Genomic DNA, 26734 nt, shown 5'->3' on the forward strand with positions numbered 1-26734 from the left:
GCTGCAGTGGATCATGTTGAGAGCTTCAAGTTCCTTGGTGCCAACATCACCAACAAACTAACATGGTCCAAGCACACCAAGACAGTCATGAAGAGGCCAAGTCAAAACCTATTCCCTCTCAGGAGACTGAAAAGATTTGTCATGGGTCCTCAGATCCTCAAAAGATTCTACAGCTGCACCATCAAGAGCATCCTGACCGTTTGCATCACAGCCTTGTATGGAAACTGTTCGGCATCTGACCGTAAGCCGCTACAGAGGGTTGTGCGAAAGGCCCAGTACATCACTGGGGCCAAGCTTCCAGCCATCCAGGACCTATAGTCACCCAAGTTATAGACTGTTTTCTCTGCTACCGCATGGCAAGCGGTACCGGAGCGCCAAGTCTAGGACCAAAAGGCTCCTCATGCCATAGGACGGATGAACAATTAATAAAATCGCCACCGGACATTTTACATTGACCCCCCCTTTTGTACACTGCTGCAACTCGCTGTTTATTATCTATGCATAGTGTCACAAATCCCGCCGAAGATGGTGCCTCTTCCTGTTCGGGCGGCGCTCGGCGGTCGTCGTCGCCGGCCTATTAGCTGCCATCGATTCCCTTTCCTTTTGTTTCTGTAAATTGGGTCTAATTGGTTCCACCTGTTTTGAGGTAGTTTTGTTTGTAGGCTATTTAAGGGCACTAGGCCCGCTGGGTATTGTGCGGGTTTGTTCTATGTTTATTGGTGTTAGTGTATTAGTGTGATCTATATTTTTCCGGACAGTTTTAGTCCTTTGTATTTTGGACGGGTTGTTTCATGCGCCCTTGTGTTTTGCATGTCCGTGTCTCCACTGTCTTTGGAATAAAAGATCCACGTATGGAATTACCTGCTCTCTGTGCTTGACTCCTCCACTCACCATTCATAGAAGTCGTAACACATAGTCACTTCACCCCCACCTACATGTACAAATTACCTCAACTAACCCCGCACACTGACTCGGTACCGGTGCCCCCTGTATATAGCATTGTTATTGTTATTCTTATTGTGTTACTTTTTATTTTAGTCTACTTGGTAAATACTTTCTTAACGTCTTGAACTGCACTGTTGGTTAAGGGCTTGTAAGGAAGCATTTCACGGTAAAGTCTACACTTGTTGTATTCGGCGCATGTGACAAAGTGTGTTTGATTTGATATTAAACTATTTTTAACACATCTGGTTAGTGAACTGATTATATAGCCTGATTATATAGCCTGATTATATAGCCTATATAGCCTGTCAATAATATAACCTAATATTTTCAATCTGATTACATTGATAAAATCACCAATGTCCTGGACGTTCTGTCGCTCTAGGTGAGACAAAAATAGTTACATCTTAGACATCGTTATGAATCTAAGCATGGCACTTCAAAAGTTACCTTTCCACGCAGACAGAGCCTCTGCTGACGCAGTAAACGTCCACTGCGGGATACTCATCCGTTGTACAACCCAACAATAGAAGTGCTTCCATAAAAGCTGCCTGGGTTTAAACAAACATATTTACTTTTCATCTTTTCAAAAAGAGAAAAGATCCTCGAATATTATTGGATGCAGTTTAGCTTCTGATTGTCACAGAGAGGATCAATATATCCCCATTTGTATAGAACTTGCTGTCTGTTTCTCCAACATTTGCAACATTGTTTCAATATTGAAATTCAATCTCCACTGTCCCCTTGAGAATTAACGTGACTGGACGAGTGACATCTTTTCTCAACCAGTCAAAATCATGAATCAGCATAATACTTATGGATATATAAAAATAAATGTCAATAGAAACAAAATGCAGCTAGTTTGCGGTCTTTCCAACTTCAGTTTGATGTGATTGTGTTAGCTGTGTAGTTGGGTAGCTCCTTTGAACAGTGTCCTGACAAGAGAGCACATTTTCTATGCCAGGTGAAATTGTGCATTATTAGTTCATTGTTATGGGTGTATCCAAATAACTGTAATTCGAAAACTGCTTAAACAAGCGTAAATGCAGCTACTTTACTGTTATTCTGGATGCACTGTTTGACATGACTGTGTTAGCCATAGTTGGCTACCTAGCAAGCAAGAGATAACAATGTTGCCAGCAAGCAAGGCAACGGAAAATTATGAACGAATGACTGGGTCGCGCCAATAGATATAGAAAAAAAAGACTCCACGACTGGGTCGCGTCTCAGGCAACCTACTGTAACCATTAGAATGAATGACCTTGGGTTGGGTAGCAACCCTAGACGTGTCAGACTATATCTCATGGAAGGATTACATAGTACGATTAAATTCATCAAAATAAAGTTTTTCATGAAAATATGTCATCCCTTATTTGAATATGTTGGTAACCCGTTGTATAAAAGTGATAATGCCCTCGAAGCCGGTGTTCGGAGGATAGATTGGAACAGTGTGCCGGCCCTCGACATCGTCTTGTGCCTAACAACTCCCATGCCAATATGTTTTCCAAACACCGGCTTCCTGGGCATTATCACTTAACTCACACAGGCACTTGGTACTGTCTGTAAAACATTGGGGCTTCATGGTTAACATCCTGTTCCTTTTAATCCCGGTCCTAAATCCCTATTTCCCCTGTCTTGCCTGGGCTGACCTCTGCTTGTTCACTTAACAACGTCCTTACTCTGTCCCCAAATTATCTCAGGCATGTCGGACCTGAATCAATCAATCAATCAATCAATCACCCCATTCCAAGGAAGAGGGGAGAGGAGTGAGGAAGGATACGGCAGTGGGTGTTGAGGAGAGAAGGGAACAGAACAGAAGACGGGCAGGGTGTGAGTCTGTCATGTCAGTATTTGGCTGTCCTGTGTCAGGATGAAGTGTCCCTGTCACTGTCTTAGCTCTCCTCCAGGGCCATGCTGGATTAATGTGCCGTCCAGCAGCTATGATAGTGGCCACATTAAACCAAACCCTCCTGGTGACCAATCAGCCTCACACATGTCCCTTTCACACCTGTCTCTCTGTCCAAGATAAAAAACACCTCCTCTAGCCTGCCAGAAAGCCTGGGCATGCATGGCAAATGGCACCATATTCCCTATATAGTGCACTATTTTTGGCTAGAGTCCAATGCGTCCTGGTCAAAAGTAGTGCACTATATAGTGAATAGGGTTCCATTTGGGATGCATTGGAGAGTCTCTCCTAGGTCATGACCTTTTTTCAGCCGGTTATTGTCATGCAAAAGATTGCTGGTCTCATGGTAATAGACCGTAATTAACATAAACATGTTCAGCATCTCCAGGCCTCTACTCATTCAAGCCACATACAAGGCACTGATGTGCGCCTTTGGAACATCTACATTTAAAAAGTTTAATAAATCCATTTCATGTACACCATCACAATAAATCTACTGTATATTTTAGTCAAGTCTAAAAAAAAACATGATATGAAGAACATGTATTTCAGAAGAACGGAATGTCAGTTGGCATACTGTATGTTATCGGGCTATGTGCCATGTCATAGGATGTAGGCTTGTTCATTTAGTAGACAATATATGCTTATAAGTCCAATGGCATTATTTTATATTATATGATTTTATATATCATTTACCTTAACTGGATACAATAGAAATGATATTTTTCCCATTCCAGAGCGAGTATGCATATGGAAATGCTGTGTTGAGCATAAAAGTGATAATTTGAAACAAATCCTATACGCTCGTTTTAGAGATGTTTGGCAACTTTAGTTTTTTGTTTGAGTTTTTTAATTTCACCTTTATTTAACCAGGTAGGCCAGTTGAGAACAAGTTCTCATTTACAACTGCGACCTGGCCAAGATAGAGCAAAGCAGTGTGACACAAGCAACACAGAGTTACACATGAGATAAACAAACGTACAGTCAATAACATAATGAAAAGTTTATATTCAGTGTGTGCGAATGTAGTAAGATTAGGGAGGTATGGCAATAAATAGGCCATCGTGGCAAAATAATTACAATTTAACAATTTAAACACTGGAGTGATAGATGTGCAGAAGATTAATTTGCAAGCAGAGACACTGGGGTGCAAATGAGCAAAAACATAAATAACAATATGGGGATGAGGTAGTTTGGTGGGCTATTTACAGATGGGCTATGTACAGGTGCAATTATCAGTAAACTGCTCTGACAGATGATGCTTAAAGTTAGTGAGGGAGATGTAAGCCTCCAGCTTCAGTGATTTTTGCAAAACGTTCCAGTCATTGGCAACAGAGAACTGGAAGGAAAGGCGGCCAAAGGAGGTGTTGGCTTTGGGGATGACCAGTGAGATAAACCAGCTGGAGCACGTGCTACGGCTGGGTGCTGCTATGGTGACCAGTGAGCTGTGATAAGGCGGGGCTTTACCTAGCGAAGACTTATAGATGACCTGGAGCCAGTGGGTTTGGTGACGGATATGAAGCGAGGGCCAGCCAACGAGAGCATACAGAGTGATGGTTGCTGATAATGGGCCTCTGTATGCCGATCGAGATATTCTATAAAAAATCAGCCGTTTCCAGCAACAATAGTCATTTACAACATTAATAATCTCTACACTGTATTTCTGATCAATTTGATGTTATTTTAATGGCCAAAAAATGTGCTTTTCTCTAAAAAACAAGGACATTTTGAAGTGACCCCTAGGTTTTAACGGTAGCGTGTATATATGTTTTCCACTCAGTTAAAACCTGTTGTTGAACTTCTTTCTTCAGATTGATCAATCCCAGTGAGGTGGGTTTTAAAAGGACATACTGTTTTGATGATAAGTGTTTGATGTGATTTTCAATCGCATTTGCATTGATGTCAGAGAGGTTAGACCAGGGGTGGTCAACTCCAGTCCTCGAGGGCCTAATTGGTGTCACATATTTTTCTCCATCCCAAGCAAACATATCTGATTAATCAAACTGCATTCTCAACCGAAGATCGTGAATAGGTGATTGTTGGAGTCAGGTGTGTTAGCTGGGGCTGAGGAAAAACTGTGACACCAATCAGGCCCTTGAGGACTGGAATTGCCTGGGTTAGAGGGACAATAGAGGCCTGACTACCAGACCATTAGTACATGATGAACATTAGCAAGTTGGGTACTACTAACGCGTGTCCAGACTGAATTAAAGGAGATTACCGTGACTCAACGGTCACTTAGAATTTTAGTGCGGTCATGACTCATGACTGCCGATGTGGCGGTAATATGGTCACCGCATCAGCCCTAGTATCTCCTCTCCATGCTGCTAAAATTAGAGACTTTCTTTCCCCATTCTATTCTCTCTTCCTCTCACTCCCTCTCTCTCCCTCTCCCTCCCCTCTCTCCCTCTCCCTCCCATCTCTCCCTCTCCCTCCCCTCTCTCCCTCTCTTTCCCCTGTCTCGCTCTCTATTTTTCACACTCCCCATTACAAACGTCCTTATATCAGCATAGTGTTCACCTTGCCAGGGGGGGGATAATGTCTCTTAGCATGAGAGCGATAGAACAAAGGAGGGGGGCATGTAAACAGCTTGAACCTCAGCGTGATACCCGTGTCTATTTGCATGGGTGTGGGCGTGGCTGTGGGAGTGACCACAGAGGGCAGCTGCAGCGGTGTGTGTGATAAAGCACCGGTGACTCAGGGAAATGACCAGTAACAGCAGGGGATGAAGTACAGTTGACTTTGTGACGGTGGTGCCTCTTTGTCATCCATTCTCTCACTCACCAACGTATTCTCTCTCTGTCTCTCTCTCTCTGTTTCTCTCTCTCTCTGTTTCTCGCTCTCTCTGTTTCTCTCTCTCTCTCTCTCTCTCTCTCTCTCTCTGAGTTTCTCTCTGTTTCTCTCTCTTAGTTTCTCTCTCTCTCTCACTCTCTTTGTTTCTCTCTCTCTATCTTTCCCGCTATCACACTCACTAACTCAGTCTCTTTCTCTCTCTCAATTCAATTCAAAGGGCTTTATTGGCATGGGAAACATATGTTTACATTGCCAAACAAGTGTAATAGATCATGAACAAAAGTTCCAAAAGAATAAAGAAATTTGTCTATATACAGTGTTGTAGCAAAGTGCAAATAGTTAAAGTACAAAAGGGAAAATAAATAAACATAAATATGGGTTGTATTTCATTTAAGATGGCACCGATAGACAGTACTTAGGAAACTATGCGGTATTTAGTTTTTTTAATGTATTATTTCTTACATTGTTAGCCCAGAAAATCTGAAGTGTTATTACATACAGACGGGAAGAGCTATTGGATATAAGAGTGACATCAATTTACCAACATTACGACTTTCCCTAAGGGGATCCTTACATTTTCGGACCACCACCCAGGACATTGGATCTAATCCCTGAGGCCGACCCAACGCAACGTCGCCGCAGAAGAGGTAGACGGAGTGGCCTCCTGGTCAGACTTCGAAGGAGTGCACACCACACACCGCTTACGAGTATATTGCTCGCCAATGTCCAGTCTCTAGACAGCAATGTGGATGGAATTAGGGCATGGGTTGCCTTCCAGAGAGACATCAGAGATTGTAACATTCTCTGTTCCGCGGAAGCTCTCTCTGGAAATGTTGTCGGAGTCAGCACAGCCACAGGGTTTCTTCATGCATTGCGCCAACGGAAATAAACATCTCTCTGGGAAGAAGAAGGGCAGGGGTGTATGCTTCATGATGAACAGCTCATGGTGTAATCATAAAAACATACAGGAACTCAAGTCCTTCTGTTCACCTGACCTAGAATTCCTTACAATGAAATGACGACCATATTATCTCCCAAGATAATTCTTGTTGGTTATCGTCACAGCTGCATATCCCCCCTCGTGTAGATACCATGACTGCCCTCAAGAAACTTCACTGGACTCCATGTAAACTGGAAACCATACATCTCCAAATTTGAGAAAAAGACTACCTAAATTCTATCAGCATATTTATTGCAGCACTGGCGCGGGCAATACACTGGCCCACTGCACTTCTGCGATGCATACAAGGCCCTCCTTCCCCCGCCCTCCCTTCGGCAAATTCGACCACGACTCTATTTTGCTCCTATCGGATGTACCCGTGACTAGAGCCATACAACGCCGGTCTGACCAATCGGAATCTATGCTTCGAGATTGTTTTGATCATGTGTACTGGGAAATGTTCCGGGCAGCCTCAGAGAACAACATCGATTTATACGCTGACTCTGTAAGTGAGTTTATAATGAAGTGCATTGAAGATGTTGTACCCAATGTGACTTTTAAAACCTACCCTAACCAGAAACCGTGGATAGATGGCTGCATTCGTGCAAAACTGTAAGCGCGAACCACCACATTCAACAATAGAAAGATGACTGGGAATATGGCCGAATATAAACAGTGTAGTTATTCCCTCGGCAAGGCAATCAAACAAGCGAAATGTCAGTGTAGGGAAAAAGTGGAGTCACAATTCAATGGCTCAGACATGAGACGTACATGGCAGGGTCTACAGGCAATTATGGACTACTAAAAGAAAACCAGCCATGTCACGGACACCGATGTCTTGCTTCCAGACAAACTAAACAAGCTCTTTGCCCACTCCGAGGATAATACAGTGCCACCGACGTGACAAGGACTGCGGGCCCCCCTCTCTAAGACATTTAAACATGTTAACCCTCGCCACGCTGCTGGCCCAGATGGCATCCCTAGTCACGTCCTCATAGCATGTGCAGACCAGCTGGCTGGTGTGTTTACAAACATATTCAATATCTCCCCATCCCAGTCTGCTTTCCACACATGCTTCAAGATGTCCACCATTGTTCATGTACCCAAGCAGGCAAAGATAACTGAACTAAATGACTATCGCCCCGTAGCACTCACTTCTGTCATCATGAAGTGTTATGAGAGACTAGTCAAGGATCAAATTACCTCCACTATATCCTAGACCCACTTCAGTTTGTATATCGCCACAGCAGGTCCATAGACGATGCAATCGCCATCACACTGCACACTGTCCTAACCCAACTGGACAAGAGGAATACCTATGTAAGAATGCTGTTCATTTACTGCAGCTCAGCATTCAACATCATAATACCCTCCAAGCTTATCATCAAGCAAGAGGCCCTGGGTCACAACCCTGCCCTGTGCAATTGGTTCCTGGACTTTCTGACGGACCTCCCCCAGGTGGTGAAGGTAGGAAACAACATCTCCACTTCTCTGATTCACAACACTGGGGCCCCACAAGGGGGCTCAGCCCTCTCCTGTACTCCCTGTTCAACCATGACTGCAAGGCCATTTACGCCTCCAACTCAATTATCAAGTTTGCAGATGACACAACAGGGAGGAGGTGAGGGCACTCGGGGTGTGGTGTCAGAAAAACAACCTCTCCCTCAAATAAAAAAAAATCAAAGGAGATGATCGTGGACTTCAGGTAACAGCAGAGAGAGCACTCCCCTATCCACATCGACGGGATAGTAGTGGAGAAGGTGGAAAGTATTAAGTTCCTTGGTGTACACATCACAGACAAACTGAAATGGTCCACTCACACAGATATTGTGGTGAAGAAGGCGCAATAACGCCTCTTCAACATCAGGAGGCTGAAGAAATTTGGCTTGTCACGTAAAACTCTGACAAAATTTTACGGATGCACAACTCAGAGCATCCTGTAAGGCTGTATCCCCCCCTGGAATGGCAACTGCACCTCAACTGCAAGGCTCTCCAGAAGGTGGTTCGGTCTGCACAATGCATCCAGGATGACAACAGCACCGAATGTCACAGGAAGGCCATCCATAAATATCAAGGACAACAACCACCCGAGCCACTGCCTGTTTACCCCGCTACCATCCAGAAGGCGAGGTCAGTACCAGTGCATCAAAGTTGGAGAGACTGAAAAACAGCTTCTATCTCAAGGCCATCAGACTGTTAAACAGCCATCACTAACACCGCTGCTGCCTACATACAGACTCAAATCATTGGCCACTTTAGTAAATGGATCACTAGTCACTTTAAATAATGCAACTTTAATAATGTTTACATATCTTACATTACTCATCTAACAAGTACAGTTGAAGTCAGAAGTTTACATGCACTTAGGTTGGAGTCATTAAAACTAGTTTTTCAACCACTCCACACATTTCTTGTTAACAAACCATAGTTTTGGCAAGTTGGTTAGGACATCTACTTCTCCATGACACAAGTCATTTTTACAACAATTGTTTACAGACATACAGACAATTCCAGTGGTTCAGAAGTTTACATACACTAAGTTGACTGTGCCTTAAAACAGCTTGGAAAATTCCAAAAAATGATGTCATGGCTATAGAAGCTTCTGATAGGCTAATTGACATAATTTGAGTTAATTAGACCTCCACAAGTCTGGTTCATCCTTGGGAGCAATTTCCAAATGCCTGAAGGTACCGCGTTCATCTGTACAAACAATAGTATGCAAGTATAAACACCATGGGACCACGCAGCCGTCATACCGCTCAGGAAGGAAAGGCTTTGTCTCTACTAGAGATGAACTTACTTTGGTGCGAAAAGTGCAAATCAATCTCAGAAAAACAGCAATGAACCTTGCGAAGATGCTGGACGAAACAGGTACAAAAATATCTGCATCTACAGTAAAACGAGACCTATAGCGACATATTTATTTATTTATTTGTATTTATTTCACCTTTATTTAACCAGGTAGACAAGTTGAGAACAAGTTGTCATTTACAATTGCGACCTGGCCCAGTTCGACACATACAACGACACAGAGTTACACATGGAGTAAAACAAACATACAGTCAATAATACAGTATAAACAAGTCTATATACGATGTGAGCAAATGAGGTGAGGTAGTTGTTTGGGCTAAATTATAGGTGGGCTATGTACAGGTGCAGTAATATGTGAGCTGCTCTGACAGTTGGTGCTTAAAGCTAGTGAGGCAGATAAGTGTTTCCAGTTTCAGAGATTTTTGTAGTTCGTTCCAGTCATTGGCAGCAGAGAACTGGAAGGAGAGGCGGCCAAAGAAAGAATTGGTTTTGGGGGTGACCAGAGAGATATACAGTGCCTTGCGAAAGTATTCGGCCCCCTTGAACTTTGCGACCTTTTGCCACATTCCAGGCTTCAAACATAAAGATATAAAAATGTATTTTTTTGTGAAGAATCAACAACAAGTGGGACACAATCATGAAGTGGAACGACATTTATTGGATATTTCAAACTTTTTTAACAAATCAAAAACTGAACAATTGGGCGTACTTTTTGGAGACATGTCCTCTGGTCTGATGAAACAAAAATAAAACTGTTCGGCCCTAATGACCATTGTTAAGTTTGGAGGAAAAAGGGGGAGGCTGAAGAACACCATCCCAACCCTGAAGCATGAGGGTGGTAGCATCATGTTGTGGGGGTGCTTTGCTGCAGGAGGGACTGGTGCACTTCACAAAATAGATGGCTTCATGAGGCAGGGAAATTGAGGATATATTGAAGCAACATCTCAAGACATCAGTCAGGAAGTTGAAGCTTGGTCGCAAATGGGTCTTCCAAATTAACAATGACCCCAAGCATACTTCCAAAGTTGTGGCAAAATGGCTCAAGGACAACAAAGTCAAGGTATTGGAGTGGCCATCACAAAGCCCTGACCTCAATCCTACAGAAAATGCGTGGAAAGAACTGAAAAAAGCATGTGCGAGCAAGGAGGCCTACAAACCTGACTCAGTTACACCAGCTCTGTCAGGAGGAATGGGCCAAAATTCACCCAACTTATTGTGGGAAGCTTGTGGAAGTTAAACAATTTAAAGGCAATGCTACCAAATACTAATTGAGTGTATGTAAACTTCTGACCCACTGGGAATGTGATGAAAGAAATAAAAGCTTAAATAAATCATTCTCTCTACTATTGTTCTGACATTTCACATTCTTAAAATAAAGTGGTGATCCTAACTGACCTAAGACAGGGAATTTTTAAATGTCAGGAATTGTGAAAACTGAGTTTAAAGGTATTTGGCTAAGGTGTATGTAACATTCTGACTTGAAATGTATATACTGTATCTTATACCATCTATTCCATCTTGCTTATGCTGCTCGGTCGTCGCTCATCCCTAAATGTATATGTACATATTCTTAATCCATCCCTTTAGATTTGTGTGTATTAGGTTGTTGTTATGGAATTTTTAGATGACTTGTTAGATATTACTGCACTGTCGGAATTAGAAGCACAAGCATAGCAAGGCTATGCTCACTGAGTCTGTACATAGTCAAAGCTTTCCTTAAATTTGAGTCAGTCACAGTTATTCTGCCACTGTGTACTCTCTGTTTAGGGCCTAATAGTATTCTAGTTTGATCTGTTTTTTTGATTGTTAATTCTTTCCAATGTGTCAAGTAATTCTCTTTTTGTTTTCTCATGATTTGGTTGGGTTTAATTGTGTTGCTGTCCTGGGGCTCTATGGGGTCTGTTTGTGTTTTTGAACAGAGCCCCAGGATCTTTCTTCTGGTACTCTTCTCCAGGTTCATCTGGAATCTTTTGGAATCATTTCCTTTTAGGTGGTTGTAGAATTGAACGGCACCCTTACGGATTTTGATAATTAGCGGGTATCGGCCTAATTCTGCTCTGCATGCATTATTTGGTGTTTTACGTTTTACACTGAGGATATTTTTCAAGTATTCTGCATGAAGAGTCTCAATTTGGTGTATGTCCCATTTTGTGAATTCTTGGTTGGTAAGCAGACCCCAGACCTCACAATCATAAAGAGCAATGGGTTCTATAACTGATTCAAGTATTTTTAGCCAGATCCTTATTGGTATGTTGAATTTTATGTTCCTTTTTATGGCATTTTATGGTCTTCTTGCCTTGTCTCTCAAATCATTCCCAGATTTGTGGAAGTTACCTGTGGAGCTGATGTTTAGGCCAATGTATGTATCGTTTTTTTCTGTGCTCTAGGGCAACGGTGTCTAGATGGAATTTGTATTTTTGGTCCTGGCAACTGGACCTTTATGGAACATCATTATTTTTGTCTTAATAAGATTTACAGTCAGGTCTGGCAGAATCAGTGCAGAAGATCTAGGTGCTGCTGTAGGCCATTCTTGAATGGGAACAGATGCACCATATCATCAGCAAACATTAGACATTTGACTTCTGATTATTGTATGGTGAGACCGGGTGCTGCAGACTGTTCTGGTGCCCTCACCAATTTGTTGATATGTACTGTATGTAGAGGTTGGGCTTAAGCTGCATCCCAGTCTCAAGAAATGTGTGTTTTTTTGCCAATTTTAACCACACTCTTGTTGTTTGTCTCTCTCTGTTTCCCTCTCTCTATCACACTCACTAACTCAGTCTCTCTCTCTCTCTCTCTCTCTCTCTCTCTCTCTCTCTCTCTCTCTCTCTCTCTCTCTCTCTCTCTCTCTCTCTCTCTCTCTCTCTCTCTCTCTCTCTCTCTCTCTCTCTCTCTCTCTCTCTCTCTCTCTCTCTCTCTCTCTCTCTCTACCAATTTCTCTCTTGTTTCTCTCTCTATCTTTCTCCCATCACACTCACTAACCCAGTCTCTCTCTCTCTCTCTCTGTTTCTCTCTCTCTCTCTGTTTCTCTCTCTATCTTTATCCCATCACACTCACTAACTCAGTCTCTTTCTACAGCTCTTCCCTTACCTTGCTCTTTACCATCAGTCATATTACTTTTTGTATCAGTGTCATCATGCTGGTTAAGAGCCAGGATTATTCAGCTACAATTATTTAATATTGATCAAAACCCTACCAGTGAACTGTTGAGTTCTTGGACAAAGTAATTGCACATATGTCCTGACATAATTCTGACAATGGAAAGACCATGCTATTAGATATGTTACAGACTCTCACGCAATGTCCTGAAAAACTATACAAATGCCAATCACCCTAAATCCCTTGGAGAAAGGAAATGTAATCTAGCTATCATTCAGCTTTCCTCTAGAAATGCCCATATACTTCTGCTTTTTATACCAGGCTATGTTTTCCATTCTCTGAACAATGGAATTTACTCTGCAACCTGCATCCTCATCCTCCACCCCCCTCCACCCAGCCCAGCCACCCAGCCAAGGTCAATTGCATTTCCACCTGTCATTCTGTGCTTTATGTACCTTTACACCGAGGCAGGGAAAGAGAGCTGCGCTATTTCTGCTTCGCTGCAAGGTGACTGCTAGGTGCACACACACACACAGGCTGTAGCTTTGGCGGGAGTGACAAGCTTTTCACAGGTACCAGGGGCTCCGCTAGCTGCAGAGGCTGGCACAGAGAGGGAGAGTGTGTGTGTGTGCACGTGTGTTTGTGCTAGCGAGTGTGTTTGTGCTAGCGAGTGTGTTTGTGCCAGCGAGTGTGTGTGTGCTAGCGAGTGCGTGTGCTAGCGAGTGTGTTTGTGCTAGCGAGTGTGTGTGCTAGCAAGTGTGTGTGTGTGCTAGCGAGAGTGTGTGCTAGGTGCTAGCGAGTGTGTGTGTGTGTGCTAGCGAGTGCATGTGCTTGCCAGTGTTTGCACAATTCTGGCACACAGAGTTCACGGCCCTCTAAAATCTGGACCATGGGAGGTGCTGAACAATGGAGTTGTTGACCATGCATGCTATTTCTATCACAGCCTCTATCTCTCAGTCAGTCAGTCAGTCAGGTGAGAGATAGAAGAGAGAGAGAGAAAGAAAGAGATAAAAAAGTTTTCTTATGTTTGGCTGTGCCTGCATTCAAAACAGCTTTATATTATCTGACCCATTTCAAGATTAAGCTTTGAGCAAGCATTCCAGCTGTCCTGAAGCAGTCAATATCACTCAAAACCATGCTATAATTACATTGTAAATACAGATAGCTATGAATATTTTAAAAGGGGATAATTAAAAGACAAAGAAAAAAACAAGTGTGAAATTAGCCCTTTAGCGCCCCCGCAACACATTTAACGCTCTTCAGAAGGTGGAGCGGAGCCCAAGCTGCTTTCAAGTTTGCCAACCTATTACTATTATTTTATTTGTTATTCAGGAGCCAAGGGAGAGGAGAGTTGGGGAGAGAGAGGAACTAACAAGGCTGAGAGAGACTAGGAATTATAAAAGGCAACAAGTGAGGGAGAGAGAACAAGAAGTAGAGAATAAAACAAATCACCCTGACTTGTCAGACACTGAAGGCTAATAAGGCTGAGTGAGAACAGAAAGGCCACAATTATCTGAACATTGAATTCTAAACATTGTGGTAATGTGTGCGTCTTGGAGAAGATTAGCCATATTTCATTCTAATTCTCTCTTTTGTGGAGCGTACAAAGAAAACGTGGGATGAAAGCGCGGTGGAAGTAACGTATAGATGACTACAGCAGTCAGAGAAAGATGAGGAAAGACAGTGAATTACCCGAGTTGATGCTGTCAATCACCATTGAAGCTTCACCCCTCCTCCTCCTCCTCCCTCAGCCTCCTTCCCTCTCCTCCCTCATCCGTCCTCCCTTCTTCCAACCCCCTGTCAGTTTAAACCTTTAGAACACACACTTGTCAAAAGGCCCTTCACTCCACCAACCCTCCTAACTGCAGCCTGACAGCCTGTCTCTCAGCCTCTGCTGCGCACACACACACACACACACACACACACACACACACACACACACACACACACACACACACACACACACAGGCCTGACAAGAGAGGAGGGGTAGTTAGGAGTGGTACTGTGCATTTGTGTGAGAGTAGCACAATAGGAACACCAGATAGACAGATGCACTTGGAGGGACCTAGACATTTGTATTGTTTATGCTTGTTTGAATAAAGCCCTGTTGAAGGATGGGTCATAACACTACATGTACTGAAGATGGACACACAGAGACCAGGAGAAGACGATGATGTTCACTGTTAACTTTGAAAGAACATGTTCAAGCACATCTTCAAAATGTAACCTAATGTTGTTAAGGACCCTCGTAATGAACTGCATTGTGGGATTTTGGAGCACTTTATAGATTTACAGTTTACTCAGTGTGGTCCAATGCAGGCCTGCTCAAATCAAATCAAAATGTTATTAGTTACATGCGCCGAATACAAACGGTGTAGACCTTACAGTGAAATGCTTACGAGCCCCTAACCAACAATACAGTTAAAAAATATATATATGAGTAAGAATAAGAAACAAAAGTAACAAGTAATTAAATAGCAGCAGTAAAATGACAATAGCGAGACTATTCACAGGGGGTTACCAGTACAGAGTCAGTTGAGGTAACATGTACATGCTAGCTAGCCGTATGGGCTTAGCTCTAATTGACAGTTGCTTTATTGTACAAGACATCTGGTTTATTCAGCTACCTCTCACTGTTTCCTTTATGCAAGCCTATGATTGTAAAGCTCAGGTAACTTTCACAAAATTCCCATGTTTTTCAAAATTCTAAGTTGGAAGATTCCTGGATTCAGGATGGAATAATTTCTTGAAGTTACCGGAATTTTGCAACCCTAAGCAAGTGTGCTGTATAACAACTGTTGTAAACTGTACATGGAGGAAAGACTGTGTGATATATGATATATCAGTGATGTTGTCACGTTCTGACCATAGTTCTTTTGTGTTTTCTTTGTTTTAGTGTTGGTCAGGATGTGAGCTGAGTGGGCATTCTATGTTGTGTGTCTAGTTTTCCCATTTCTATGTTTGGGCCTGATATGGTTATCAATCAGATGCAGGTGTTAGTCATTGTTTCTGATTGGGAACCATATTTAGGTAGCCTGTTTTGTGTTGGGTTTTGTGGGTGGTTGTCTTCGTGTATCTACACCAGACAGAACTGTTTCGTTTTTTTTTTCACATTTGTTGTTTTGTATTTTGTAGTGTTTACGTTTATTGTCTTTATTAAACATGATGAACACTAACAACGCTGCACTTTGGTCCTCTCCTTCGCCCACAGAAGAAAGCCGTTACAGATGTGTCCCAAATGGCATACACACACACAGAGAGAGAGAAGGGGAAAGAACATCCATAGTATCCTTGGCCATTCATGTATCTGCCTATACTCAGACTGTACATAGTTAGTGTAAGTTGTAATTGCTACACAATTCCAGCCAGCATCTTTAGACTACTGGCCATGTTATGGGGATGTACAGATGTAAAGAAATGTTTATGGTCATATGCACATCCTTAAAAACTTAGGTGCTGGGCTAAAGAAGTAAACTTGAAAAGAATAGAGAGGCAGGGCCGGCGCTCCCATTAGGCAAGATTAGGCCGTCGCCTATGGCAGCACTTGAATTTGAGGCAGCAATTAGACAATTGGCTGCTGCCCAGCGGCGCCCCTGATTGGTTACTACACCGCCCGCGGTACCCCAGCCACCAGCTCATAGCGTTGCTGCAGTTCCCGCCCCCACCCCATTCCCTCTTCTCCCGAAGTTCACTCCCACTATCCTTGGTCGCTATGGTGATGTGTGTTTACATGGGACTAGCCAATTGTGAAAAATTAATAAAAATGAATATGCCAAATAAATAATTGTATTTTTTTGTTTTACATTTGTGTGTGATGAAGACGATTAGTGATTAAGGCAGAAGCCTAACCTAGCCTGTTAATGTTAGCTAGCTACTACTAGTGGATATAATTATAGGGAATATAAAATATTTAAAAAATAAGAAAAGAGGCACAATTTGTAAACCAAAGAAATTCGCTGGTGAAATGTATCAGCGTGCAGCAATATCCATCAGATTGTGTGGAGAATGACAAGCCTACGAGGACAGGCAAATCATTCGCCGAGAACGATGAGCCCCCGTTCGCTGATTCCAGCAGCGACGAGGGCAAACCGGGGGAATCTGAGCCACACACTTCCACTGATGATGACAGCTCTCCGGCTGGACAAGAACAAGTGGTCGTACCAGGCCTAGCCACACCTCCAAACATTGCAGACCCTTCTATCTTGGACTCAGACTCTCCGTCCCTGATGACAGTGGTGGTGCTGCTGCTAAATCCGTCTCCCAGACAAAAAAACATAAAAGATCCCGGTGAGTGGCCAAAATATATGAATAAATCTTTAGGGGATATGTTAGTGCAGGCTGGGCCACATCGGGATAAGGAGGGGAATTTCCCAAGAGATGAGGGGCAACGAAAGTTTTCGGTGGCCCACTACAATAGGAGGATGGCGAACAGAGAGAGAGTGGAGAGACCAAAGCTTGTCTATTCCAAGCAAAACGATGCAGACTTCTGTTTTTGCTGCAAACGTTTTTTACATGAGTGCAAACTGCACTGGTCAGTGATGGAAGCAGGGACTGGAAGAATCAGTTCCACCTCCTCAGCTCGCATGAGGAGTCGCATGACCACCTAGATAGTTTCCAGAAGTGGAAGGAGCTGGAGATAAGGCTGGTGTCCAATCAAACTCAGATGATTTGATTTCAGGACCATGGACAGCTACCGAGAGAAAACATCGCTGACTGCAATGCAGCAGCACAGGAGAGGAGAGGCCACTCTAGCTGGAGATTAAATAAATAAATGCTGATGTTGGACAATCAAAGGTACTAAACGATATCATAACCGCCATATTCTTATCGGCAGACTCAGTAGCCTCGGTTTTTCTAATGACTGCCTTGCCTGGTTCACCAACTACTTTGCAGGCAGAGTTCAGTGTGTCAAATCGGAGGGCATGTTGTCCGGTCCTCTGGCAGTCTCTATGTGGGTGCCACAGGGTTCAATTCTCGGGCCGACTCTTTTCTCTGTATATATCAATGACGTTGCTCTTGCTGCGGGCGATTCCCTGATACACCTCTACGCAGACGATACCATTCTGTATACTTCTGGCCCTTCCTTGGACACTGTGCTATCTAACCTCCAAACGAACTTCAATGCCATACAACACTCCTTCCGTGGCCTCCAACTGCTCTTAAACGCTAGTAAAACCAAATGCATGCTTTTCAACAGGTTCGCTGCCTGCACCCGCATGCCCGACTAGCATCACCACCCTGGATGGTTCCGACCTAGAATATGTGGACATCTATAAGTACCTAGGTGTCTGGCTAGACTGTAAACTCTCCTTCGACTCATATCAAACATCTCCAATCTAAAATCAAATCTAGAGTCAGCTTTCTATTCCGCAACAAAGCCTCCTTGACTCACTTCACTCAAACTTTCCCTAGTAAAACTGACTATCCTACCGATCCTCGACTTCGGCGATATCATCTACAAAATAGCTTCCAATACTCTACTCAGCAAACTGGATGCAGTTTATCACAGTGCCATCCATTTTTGTTAGTAAAGCACCTTATACCACCCACCACTGCGACCTGTATGCTCTAGTCGGCTGGCCCTTGCTACATATTTGTCGCCAGACCCACTGGCTCCAGGTCATCTACAAGTCCATGCTAGGTAAAGCTCCGCCTTATCTCAGTTCACTGGTCACGATGGCAACACCCACCCGTAGCACTGCTGGAGCAGCAGGTGTATCTCACTGATCATCCCTAAAGCCAACACCTCATTTGGCCGCCTTTCGTTCCAGTTCTCTGCTGCCTGTGACTGGAATGAATTGCAAAAATCGCTGAAGTTGGAGACTTTTATCTCCCTCACCAACTTCAAACATCTGCTATCTGAGCAGCTAACCGATCGCTGCAGCTGTACATAGTCCATCGGTAAATAGCCCACCCAATTTACCTACCTCATCCCCATACTGTTTATATTTATTTACTTTTCTGCTCTTTTGCACACCAGTATATCTACCTGTACATGACCATCTGATCATTTATCACTCCAGTGTTAATCTGCTAAATTGTAATTATTTGCCTACCTCCTCATGCCTTTTGCACACAATGTATATAGACTATTTTTTTCTACTGTGTTATTGACTTGTTAATTGTTTACTCCATGTGTAACTCTGTGTTGTTGTCTATTCACACTGCTATGCTTTATCTTGGCCAGGTCGCAATTGTAAATGAGAACTTGTTCTCAACTAGCCAACTGGTTAAATAAAGGTGAAATAAAAAAATAAAAAATACAAATTTGATTTTGTAAATAAACTAAATTCGTAAAGGCTGGGTCATTGACCTAAAGCTTATTTTACACTGCTCCAGCGAAACGAGGCCCGCCAAGGCTCAAATGATCTTACTCTGTTTTACAGTTCTACAGGAACATTAAAATATATGTTAAATATGTAGTGTTATTTTTTATTGTAATTGTAACAATTATGGGGTTGTGCCATGTGAGAAAACATGTGGGATATTATTAATAAGAAACTCGTTTTCCTACTACAGGTAGCAGGTTGCATAGTGATAGCAACAATGTAGCTCTCCGATGCAGGGGTTAAAGTTACATTCCCTTCTGCCTGGTAAGGGACCTACTATATGTGCACGTGTCCACAAAAACAGTTTATGGGCATAAACATAGAATTACATAGATGGTTGGAGCTTATTTCTTCATTTTCCAAAAAAAGATGTGGTAATCCTACCTGTTTGACAGACACAATTATCCTATCCATAGATGTCGGTATAGCCAAATCACATCAAATCAAATCAAATTGTATTAGTCACATGCGCCGAATACAACAGTGAAATGCTTACATACGAGCCCCTAAACAACAATGGAGATTTTAAAAATACGGATAAGAATAGAAAATAAAAGTAACAATAAATTAAAGAGCAGCAGTAAAATAACAATAGCGAGACTATATACCGGGGGTACCGTTAGAGTCAATGTGCGGGGGCACCGGTTAGTTGAGGTAATATGTACATGTAGGTAGAGTTATTAAAGTGACTATGCATAGATGATAACAACAGAGAGTAGCAGCGATGTAAAAGAGGGGGAGGGGGGGTGCAAATAGTTTGGGTAGCCATTTGATTAGATTTTCGGGAGTCTTTTGGCTTGGGGTAGAAGCTGTTTAGAAGCCTCTTGGACCAAGTCTTGGCGCTCTGGTAACGCTTGCAGTGCGGTAGCAGAGAGAACCGTCAATTACTAGGGTGGCTGGAGTCTTTGACAATATTTAAGGCCTTCCTCTGACCGCTTGGTATAGAGGTTCTGGATGACAGGAAGCTTGGCCCCAGTGATGTAATGGCCCGTTCGCACTACCCTCTGTAGCACCTTATGGTCAGATGCCGAACAGTTGCCATACCAGGCAGTGATGCAACCGGTCAGGATGCTCTCGATGGTGCATCTGTAGAATCTTTTGAGGATCTGGGCACCCATTTCCGTCTGCTGATGGTGAATAGGTTTTGACGTGGCCTCTTCATTACTGTCTTGGTATGTTTGGACCATGATAGTTTGTTGGTGATGTGGACACCAAGGAACTTGAAACTCTCGACCCACTCCACTACAGCCCTGTCGATGTTGTAGCATAGGCCTATTAATTGGGCTGCTATTATGTTCTGTTCCTCCGACTTTTAGCAGAGGAAAAAACTGGCCCAATGCCAAACATATTGGGGGGGCAGCAGATTTCTGTCTCGCCTAGGGTGGCAGAACGACCATGGCCGGCCCTGCAGAGAGGCCCACACACTGAATAAGCTCCCAGTTTGCCACCTTTATTGACAACGTCTCAATCCAACAAGGATCTTTGTCAGGTCAGATATACTGCTGTAAATAATCAAGAAAAACAAGAATAAAAAGAAGATTGACTTTCAGAGAGGAGAGTGGAGCTACTGAAACCATAGATAAAGCATTATGAAAATGAAGAGGAGAGAGAAAGTGAGAGAGAGAGAGACCGAAAGAGAGGAGGGGAAGAGAGAGAGTCAGAGAGAGGAAGAAAAAGAGTGAGAGAGAGAAGATACAGTAGGAGAAAGAGAGAGAGAGAGAGAGACAGAGACTGAAAGACAGTGACAGAAAGAGGGAAACTCACATGGCCTAATTAAAAGCAAATTGGTTTAATTGTCTCATGTAGCCGACTTAGCCTTAATCACACATACATGATTTGCAATCTCATGTGCAGCAGTAGGACTAGGCTACATGTGATGAATTACTGTCCTGTGGACCTCGGGCTAGGACGGTGCTCAGAATTCAATTAAGAAATTCTCAAGCGGGGGACATTTTGATGGATGACAATAACGCTGGAAAAACACGTGCCCTACTGCCCGTCCTTGTGCGGTGCATAGCTGTATAGCTGTATAGCACATGTGACATATGAGTGACATATGAGTTCAAGGGTGATGCAGAGGTCAGGTAGGCTACACTCTCTCTGATCAACACTCACTGGATCTAATACTGGGGGACAGAAAACAACCGTCAACTCAAAACATAATATTGATGCCATATCATTCCCCCCTTTCGAAGCCACCGTACTCCCTCACACACACACACACACACGGGCACGCACACACACACGCACACGCACACGCGCACGCACACACGCACACACACACACGCACGCACACATGCACACACACACACACGTGTCTCCTAGTGTCACTGTTTTTGCTGCTGCTCTCTTCAGCAGAGAGGGGGACACTGTTGCTGTGTGTAGTGCATGTTCTGCATCTGAGTGAGACCCTTAACTCAGAGAGCAGCTAGCATATACAGCAGCTTGTGCAGAGCGCCTCACAAGCAGCCCGCTAGTCTGCCTCCATTTGGCTACGGAGGAGATCGCCTGGGAATCAAGGCTTGCTGTTCTTCCAGCTGAGTGCCAGAGACACAGAGGTCACATCTTCTTTCATAGACAAAGACGGGAGAGAAATGAATAAGAGGGTATGTGTGTGATGATGGCGTATTGCCGTGTGGACAGAAAACGACATCATTCTTTTTTGCTAGATAGAGGGGAACACAAGTGACGTAGTTTAGAAATTGTGAAAGCCACAAGCTACAACACATTCCCTTTCTCCATAGTCCAGCCTCCTTGTCTGAGTCAGTCAGGCCATGGAAACATTTAGATGTACTATGAACTTAAGATGGGCATAATAATGGAAACAATCAAATGTCAACCAAACAACTTCTCCATGTCATTTCAGCTACTGTAGCCTCTGCTCTGTACGTGGAGATAGCCAGGGTAATAATTCAGAATATTGACAGTACATGAACCAAGGCCATCTTTAATACAGAGAACACCGGAATAAGAATTATCACAGGGAATTATTGTAATGTTTATGTGTTAAATAATCCCATAAGGGATGGGTTGCCAACTGACACGTAAATAAAATGTCATTCATTCATTCACTCATCTGACATTCAAATCTGAAAACATGAAATTACCTTAATCATGTATTATCCTTCATGTACATTAATTAGATTGATAAACTGTAACATTTCAAACATAGTGCAACTGAAAATACCAGGGGGATATAGCCCTAGGCAAACATTAAATATGATTCATGATGAAAAAGGATAAAAACATCCTAGCTGAGACTACATTCTATTTCCCTCGATGAAGGCCAAAATTAAATTGGGGTATTTTTTGTAATTCAATAAATATTAATAAGACCAGATCATTCATTTATTATTTCCTATTTCCCTTCTTTCATGGCAATTGCACTTCCTTCGGAGCACAATGTTGTCTGAAGGTAGCAGAAATGCGCTCTATATTCCCATGTCATGTTACTGAGGCATACAACGTCCACAAGTCAAACATTCAAACAATTTACTGGGAAAAAATATTATATCAATGGTTCTCCACTATTTGATTGCTGATCAAGTGTGAAAAGTTCAATAATTTAGAGTCTCATCATGCAGCCTTAGAATATATTTTAAAAATCTAAACATATAGCCCAATGTTTGTATCACAACTAAATAACTTAAAATAAAGCATATAGAAGTTCCTGTTTCTTTGTTATTAACACTCAACACAGAATAGCCGCATGTGCGCACTCCCTCAAATACTTCAGAGAAAATATCCTTTCTATTTTATTCAGCTACGTTCAACTGTATTCTTCATACTATAAAATAATATAAAATAATGCCACAGAATTCGAAGTAAATCTTGTCTGCTAAATGAACTAGTGTAGCCAACAGCCATTTTGCATAACCAGATCAGGGCCTAACATCAAGACGAATCAGAGTATGCTATTCTCTTCTTCATATTTTTCTTCATATTATGTTTTCTTCATATTATGATTCTTTAGACCTGTCTAAAATAAATAATGGATTTATTGTGCTGGATTTTTTCAACTTTTCCAAATGTAGATGTTTCAAAGGTCTGCATCAGTGGCTTGTAGTCTATGAGAAGAAGCCAGGACATGTTTATGTTAATTAATGTTCAGTTACCGTGAGACCGGCAGTTATTTGCTTCACAATCACCAAATTTCATGACCGCCACTGCCCTAAGAGGCGCCGAACCAATGATATATTTATACACTTGATGACTAATAGGGGGCACTGTGTTGATGCCACCTTGCCCCCATTTCGGCACTCCCCATTGGAAAAAAAAATATTTAGGAAACTATAGAAATGCATTTAATAATGTCTTCATTTATGACACATTTATTCTATTATAGACACCTTATTGCATACTTTTAAATTATATTATGTGAGCAACTCACAAAACATACAAACATACATACACTCCAACAATACAAACACTTAAATACATGTACCCACTGGAAAAACATACTGAGTTACAGTTATCAGTCAATTGAAATAAATCCATTAGGCCCTAATCTATGGATTTCACATGACTGGGCAGAGTTGCAGGCATTTGCAGCCAATCAGAATGAGTTTTTCACCACAAAAGGGGGGGGGGCAGCACCCCCCCCATCCCCTCAGATGATCCCACAGCTGAACGGATGTGGAGGTCCTGAGCTGGCCTGCTAAAACGTGGTCTGCGGTTGTGAGGCCTGTTGGATGTACTGCCAAATTCTCTAAAACAACATTGATGGCGGCTTATGGTAGAGAACTGAACATTAAATTATCTGGCAATAGCTCTGGAGGACATTCTTGCAATTGTCACACTCCCTCAAATCTTGAGACATCTATGGCATTGTGTTGTCCCAAGCACACGGTGAACCTGTGTAATGAGTATGCTGTTTAATCAGCTCCTTGATATTCCACACCTGTCAAGTAGCTGGATTATCTTGGCAGATGAGAAATGCTCATTAACAGGGATGTAAACAAATTTGTACACAGAATTTGGGAGAAATAAGCTTTTAGTGCTATGGAACATTTTGGGATTTTTTTTATTTCAGCTCATGAAACATGGGACCAACACTTTACATATTGCGTGTATATTTTTGTTCAGTATCATTTTGTCCTTGAAACGTAATTGAAATAATGTAGAATTCCATTAATTTATATGGAGGACTTCTCCTACTGTGGAGTGCCAATATGGTCGAATGATGGCATCAAAGCCTCTTAATGGCCAATACATAGAATGCGCAATCCAGGGTTTATATACGTCATTGGGCCGAGCCCGTCCGTAAATGTCATATAGAGCTTCTGTTAGTAAGCAACATAACTCCAAAGAGGGATTTGCACCCGGTGCGTTATATCAGAGGGGCAGCTGTGAAACACCCAGTGGTACACGTGGCAAGGTTGAAGTGCTGAGGTATGCCTCTCTCGCCTCACAACACCTCGTGCTTGGCATCCTGTCCAGTGGATGTTGGGGATCATAATACACGCAAACACAAGGCTACACGTAGACCAATACATACACTCACACACACGCAAGCGGCAAATTGCAGCAGATGAAGCATCAATATGGCACACAACTTCAGTCTGATATAGAGACAGTAGAAAGAGCATAAGTAATTGCCTGGAAGTCTGGAATCTAGAAATACTACTTAAAATTATGTTACATTTTGACAACAATATTTTATTGTACTAATAATGTTTTAATAATTACTAAGACAAAATGTGTAGGTAATCGGCTAAACAGGTCTAATCACAAATGCAGCACGGACGGATTAGGCTATTTATTCCCTCCCCTGTCCTCTTATCTTTCAACCTCTTTTTTATCTAAAGGCTATTCAATCTACGTCCTGTCGTCCCGGGGAAGTGTGTGGTGCTTGAACAAACCGCATGCACAGGAGTGTGTGGTGCTATGGTTAATTCCTTACTGTTCACAGGTCTATACGATGTTTAGAAGCGAGAGTTGAGAACACCTGCCAAATCTGTTTTACTATAACAACAGTTTTTAGAATAACATTTTTTTAAATTACCAATTAAGTATTGGTTTGTGTCTATGGTCCGTGCTCACAAAAGCGCTCTCTCCATCTCTCTGTAGTGTGTGTGTGTGTGTGTCAGTCAGTCAGCGCGCGCTCTGTCCCTTTGCATGGCTCGGAGCTGAGGATAAAGGTTTCCAGAGCGTTTCTCTCCGGTTCATACTACACTACCACCTTGTGGAGAGCTGCTCTGTTCCAAGCAGGGATCGCCAATAAATGTGAGCAATGTAAAAACATAAGTTTTTTACAATACTCGCTTATAGGATATATTATATTTTTATTCCATAACCTATACTACCACTATTTATATACTACTACTACTACTACTACTACTACTACTACTACTATTTATATATTACAACTAAGCCTACAACAACTGATAATAATAATAACAATAATAAGAAGTACCAGTAGAATAAGAATAGCCAGCAATTGTTATTACCAATTAGTATAAAGAAATAATAATAATAATAAATGTGCCCTTTCAAAATGACAAAAGTACCTGGGACTTGTACACCAAAGCCAACAAAACACGTTGTTTTTCTCCGAAAACAAACAAACACACCAAGACGGACCGATGCACACTATAAATGCCCACCACCCCTTACTCTCACAGAGCGAAGGACGACGCGATATGAGAATAATGAAGCAGTAGCAGGAGCCAGGAGGATAGGGTGGACTTGGTCTTGGTTTGGTCTCAGTGATGTGATGTCCACTGTTTGTCCAAGCCAAAGGACACGCGTGACGAACATTCAATGCGAACACACATTTTCAATGGAGCCAGGGTGATTTTATAGCAGATATTAACCAAAATCAACATAGAGGGTATAGACAATTTAAAGTACAACCCCGATACATTTGAAACAAAACGGACAAATGTGTGGGGACTGTTGCGGCACACAAAATAACACTTTGTTCCGTGCGCTACGCGCACGAGTGATAAGGGTAGCCAAACACCTTGCGCTGCGCATCAGCTAGGCATACACCGAACTGTCAGTCACTCACTCACCTGCTTGTGAAGAGCTTGTCCGAAACATCGCAGAAGTGAGCAGAAAGCCGAAGCAACAAAGAACCGATGCTAGTAGCTTCATTTTCAGGGGTTCTCAATAACTCCTTTGATTCACATGTCCAGAAGCAAAAACCCTTTCGGATTGAAAAAGATGAAAACGTAGACGTAGCTTGTTGAGTCAGTTCACAGTTAGGTTATTGATTTGGGTTAGTAGGCTAATTAGTCCAACTACTTCTTCTCTCGGTCTGGTTTATTTATGTCTCGTGAATAAAAGTTCAAACAGATTGATTAGCTTCCAACCAGGTTTCAAAGTAGCGCTGTAATATGGCTTGTCAAAATAGTAAAGCAATGCTCATCATGCCAATACTCTCTCGGAGTTGGATACGGTACGAAGCGACGTCTCGCAGTCTAAGAGACAAACCCCTTTGCATGTTTGTGTCCTCCCACAGTCAACAGGATTGGTCGACAGTAGTGCTAATTTATTGAAGCCCGCCTCCTAGCACTCCAGGGAGGCTCCCATTGGCTCTTTGAAGTTGCCAAAATTCTTGAATTTGTTGCGTCGGTTCCCGTCGTGCCCCTCGCACCTGTCTCACAGTCTAGAAAAACACATTGCTTGTCAAAATGATGTATAATACCTGTTTTGGGAGACGAACATGTAACCACAATAAACTATATACAGGCATTTTTTCCTACCACTTAAAATACATTTCTAGAGACAGATATCTAAGTGATAATTAATAACATTATGAGTAGCATAGGCAATGGTATTTATTGTCTTAGATAATGTGTTGTTTAGAGTAGGACTGAATTCGTTGTGATTCAGCTTTGACTTTTGAATAAAAAACAAAACAAATGACAACTGAAGTTCGAGTCATTGGATAGAACGTAAAGAGTGTC

At 42.5% G+C, this 26734-nt stretch overlaps 1 protein-coding gene across 1 annotated transcript in view; it reads right to left on the bottom strand.

Moving 5' to 3' along the window:
- The window catches only part of LOC118936582 (receptor tyrosine-protein kinase erbB-4), a 528305-nt gene extending 502044 nt beyond the window's left edge, over nucleotides 1-26261 (bottom strand). Inside the window, exon 1 of the mRNA XM_090216042.1 lies at nucleotides 25838-26261. Coding sequence (XP_090072168.1) covers nucleotides 25838-25919 — 82 coding nt within the window. The 5' untranslated portion in view covers nucleotides 25920-26261. The remainder of the gene's footprint in view (nucleotides 1-25837) is intronic.
- Nucleotides 26262-26734: the final 473 nt, after the last annotated feature.

The sequence above is a fragment of the Oncorhynchus mykiss genome, chromosome 22 (assembly GCF_057628025.1).
Source record: "Oncorhynchus mykiss isolate SJ-2025 chromosome 22, ASM5762802v1, whole genome shotgun sequence".
Taxonomy (NCBI): Eukaryota; Metazoa; Chordata; class Actinopteri; order Salmoniformes; family Salmonidae; genus Oncorhynchus; species Oncorhynchus mykiss.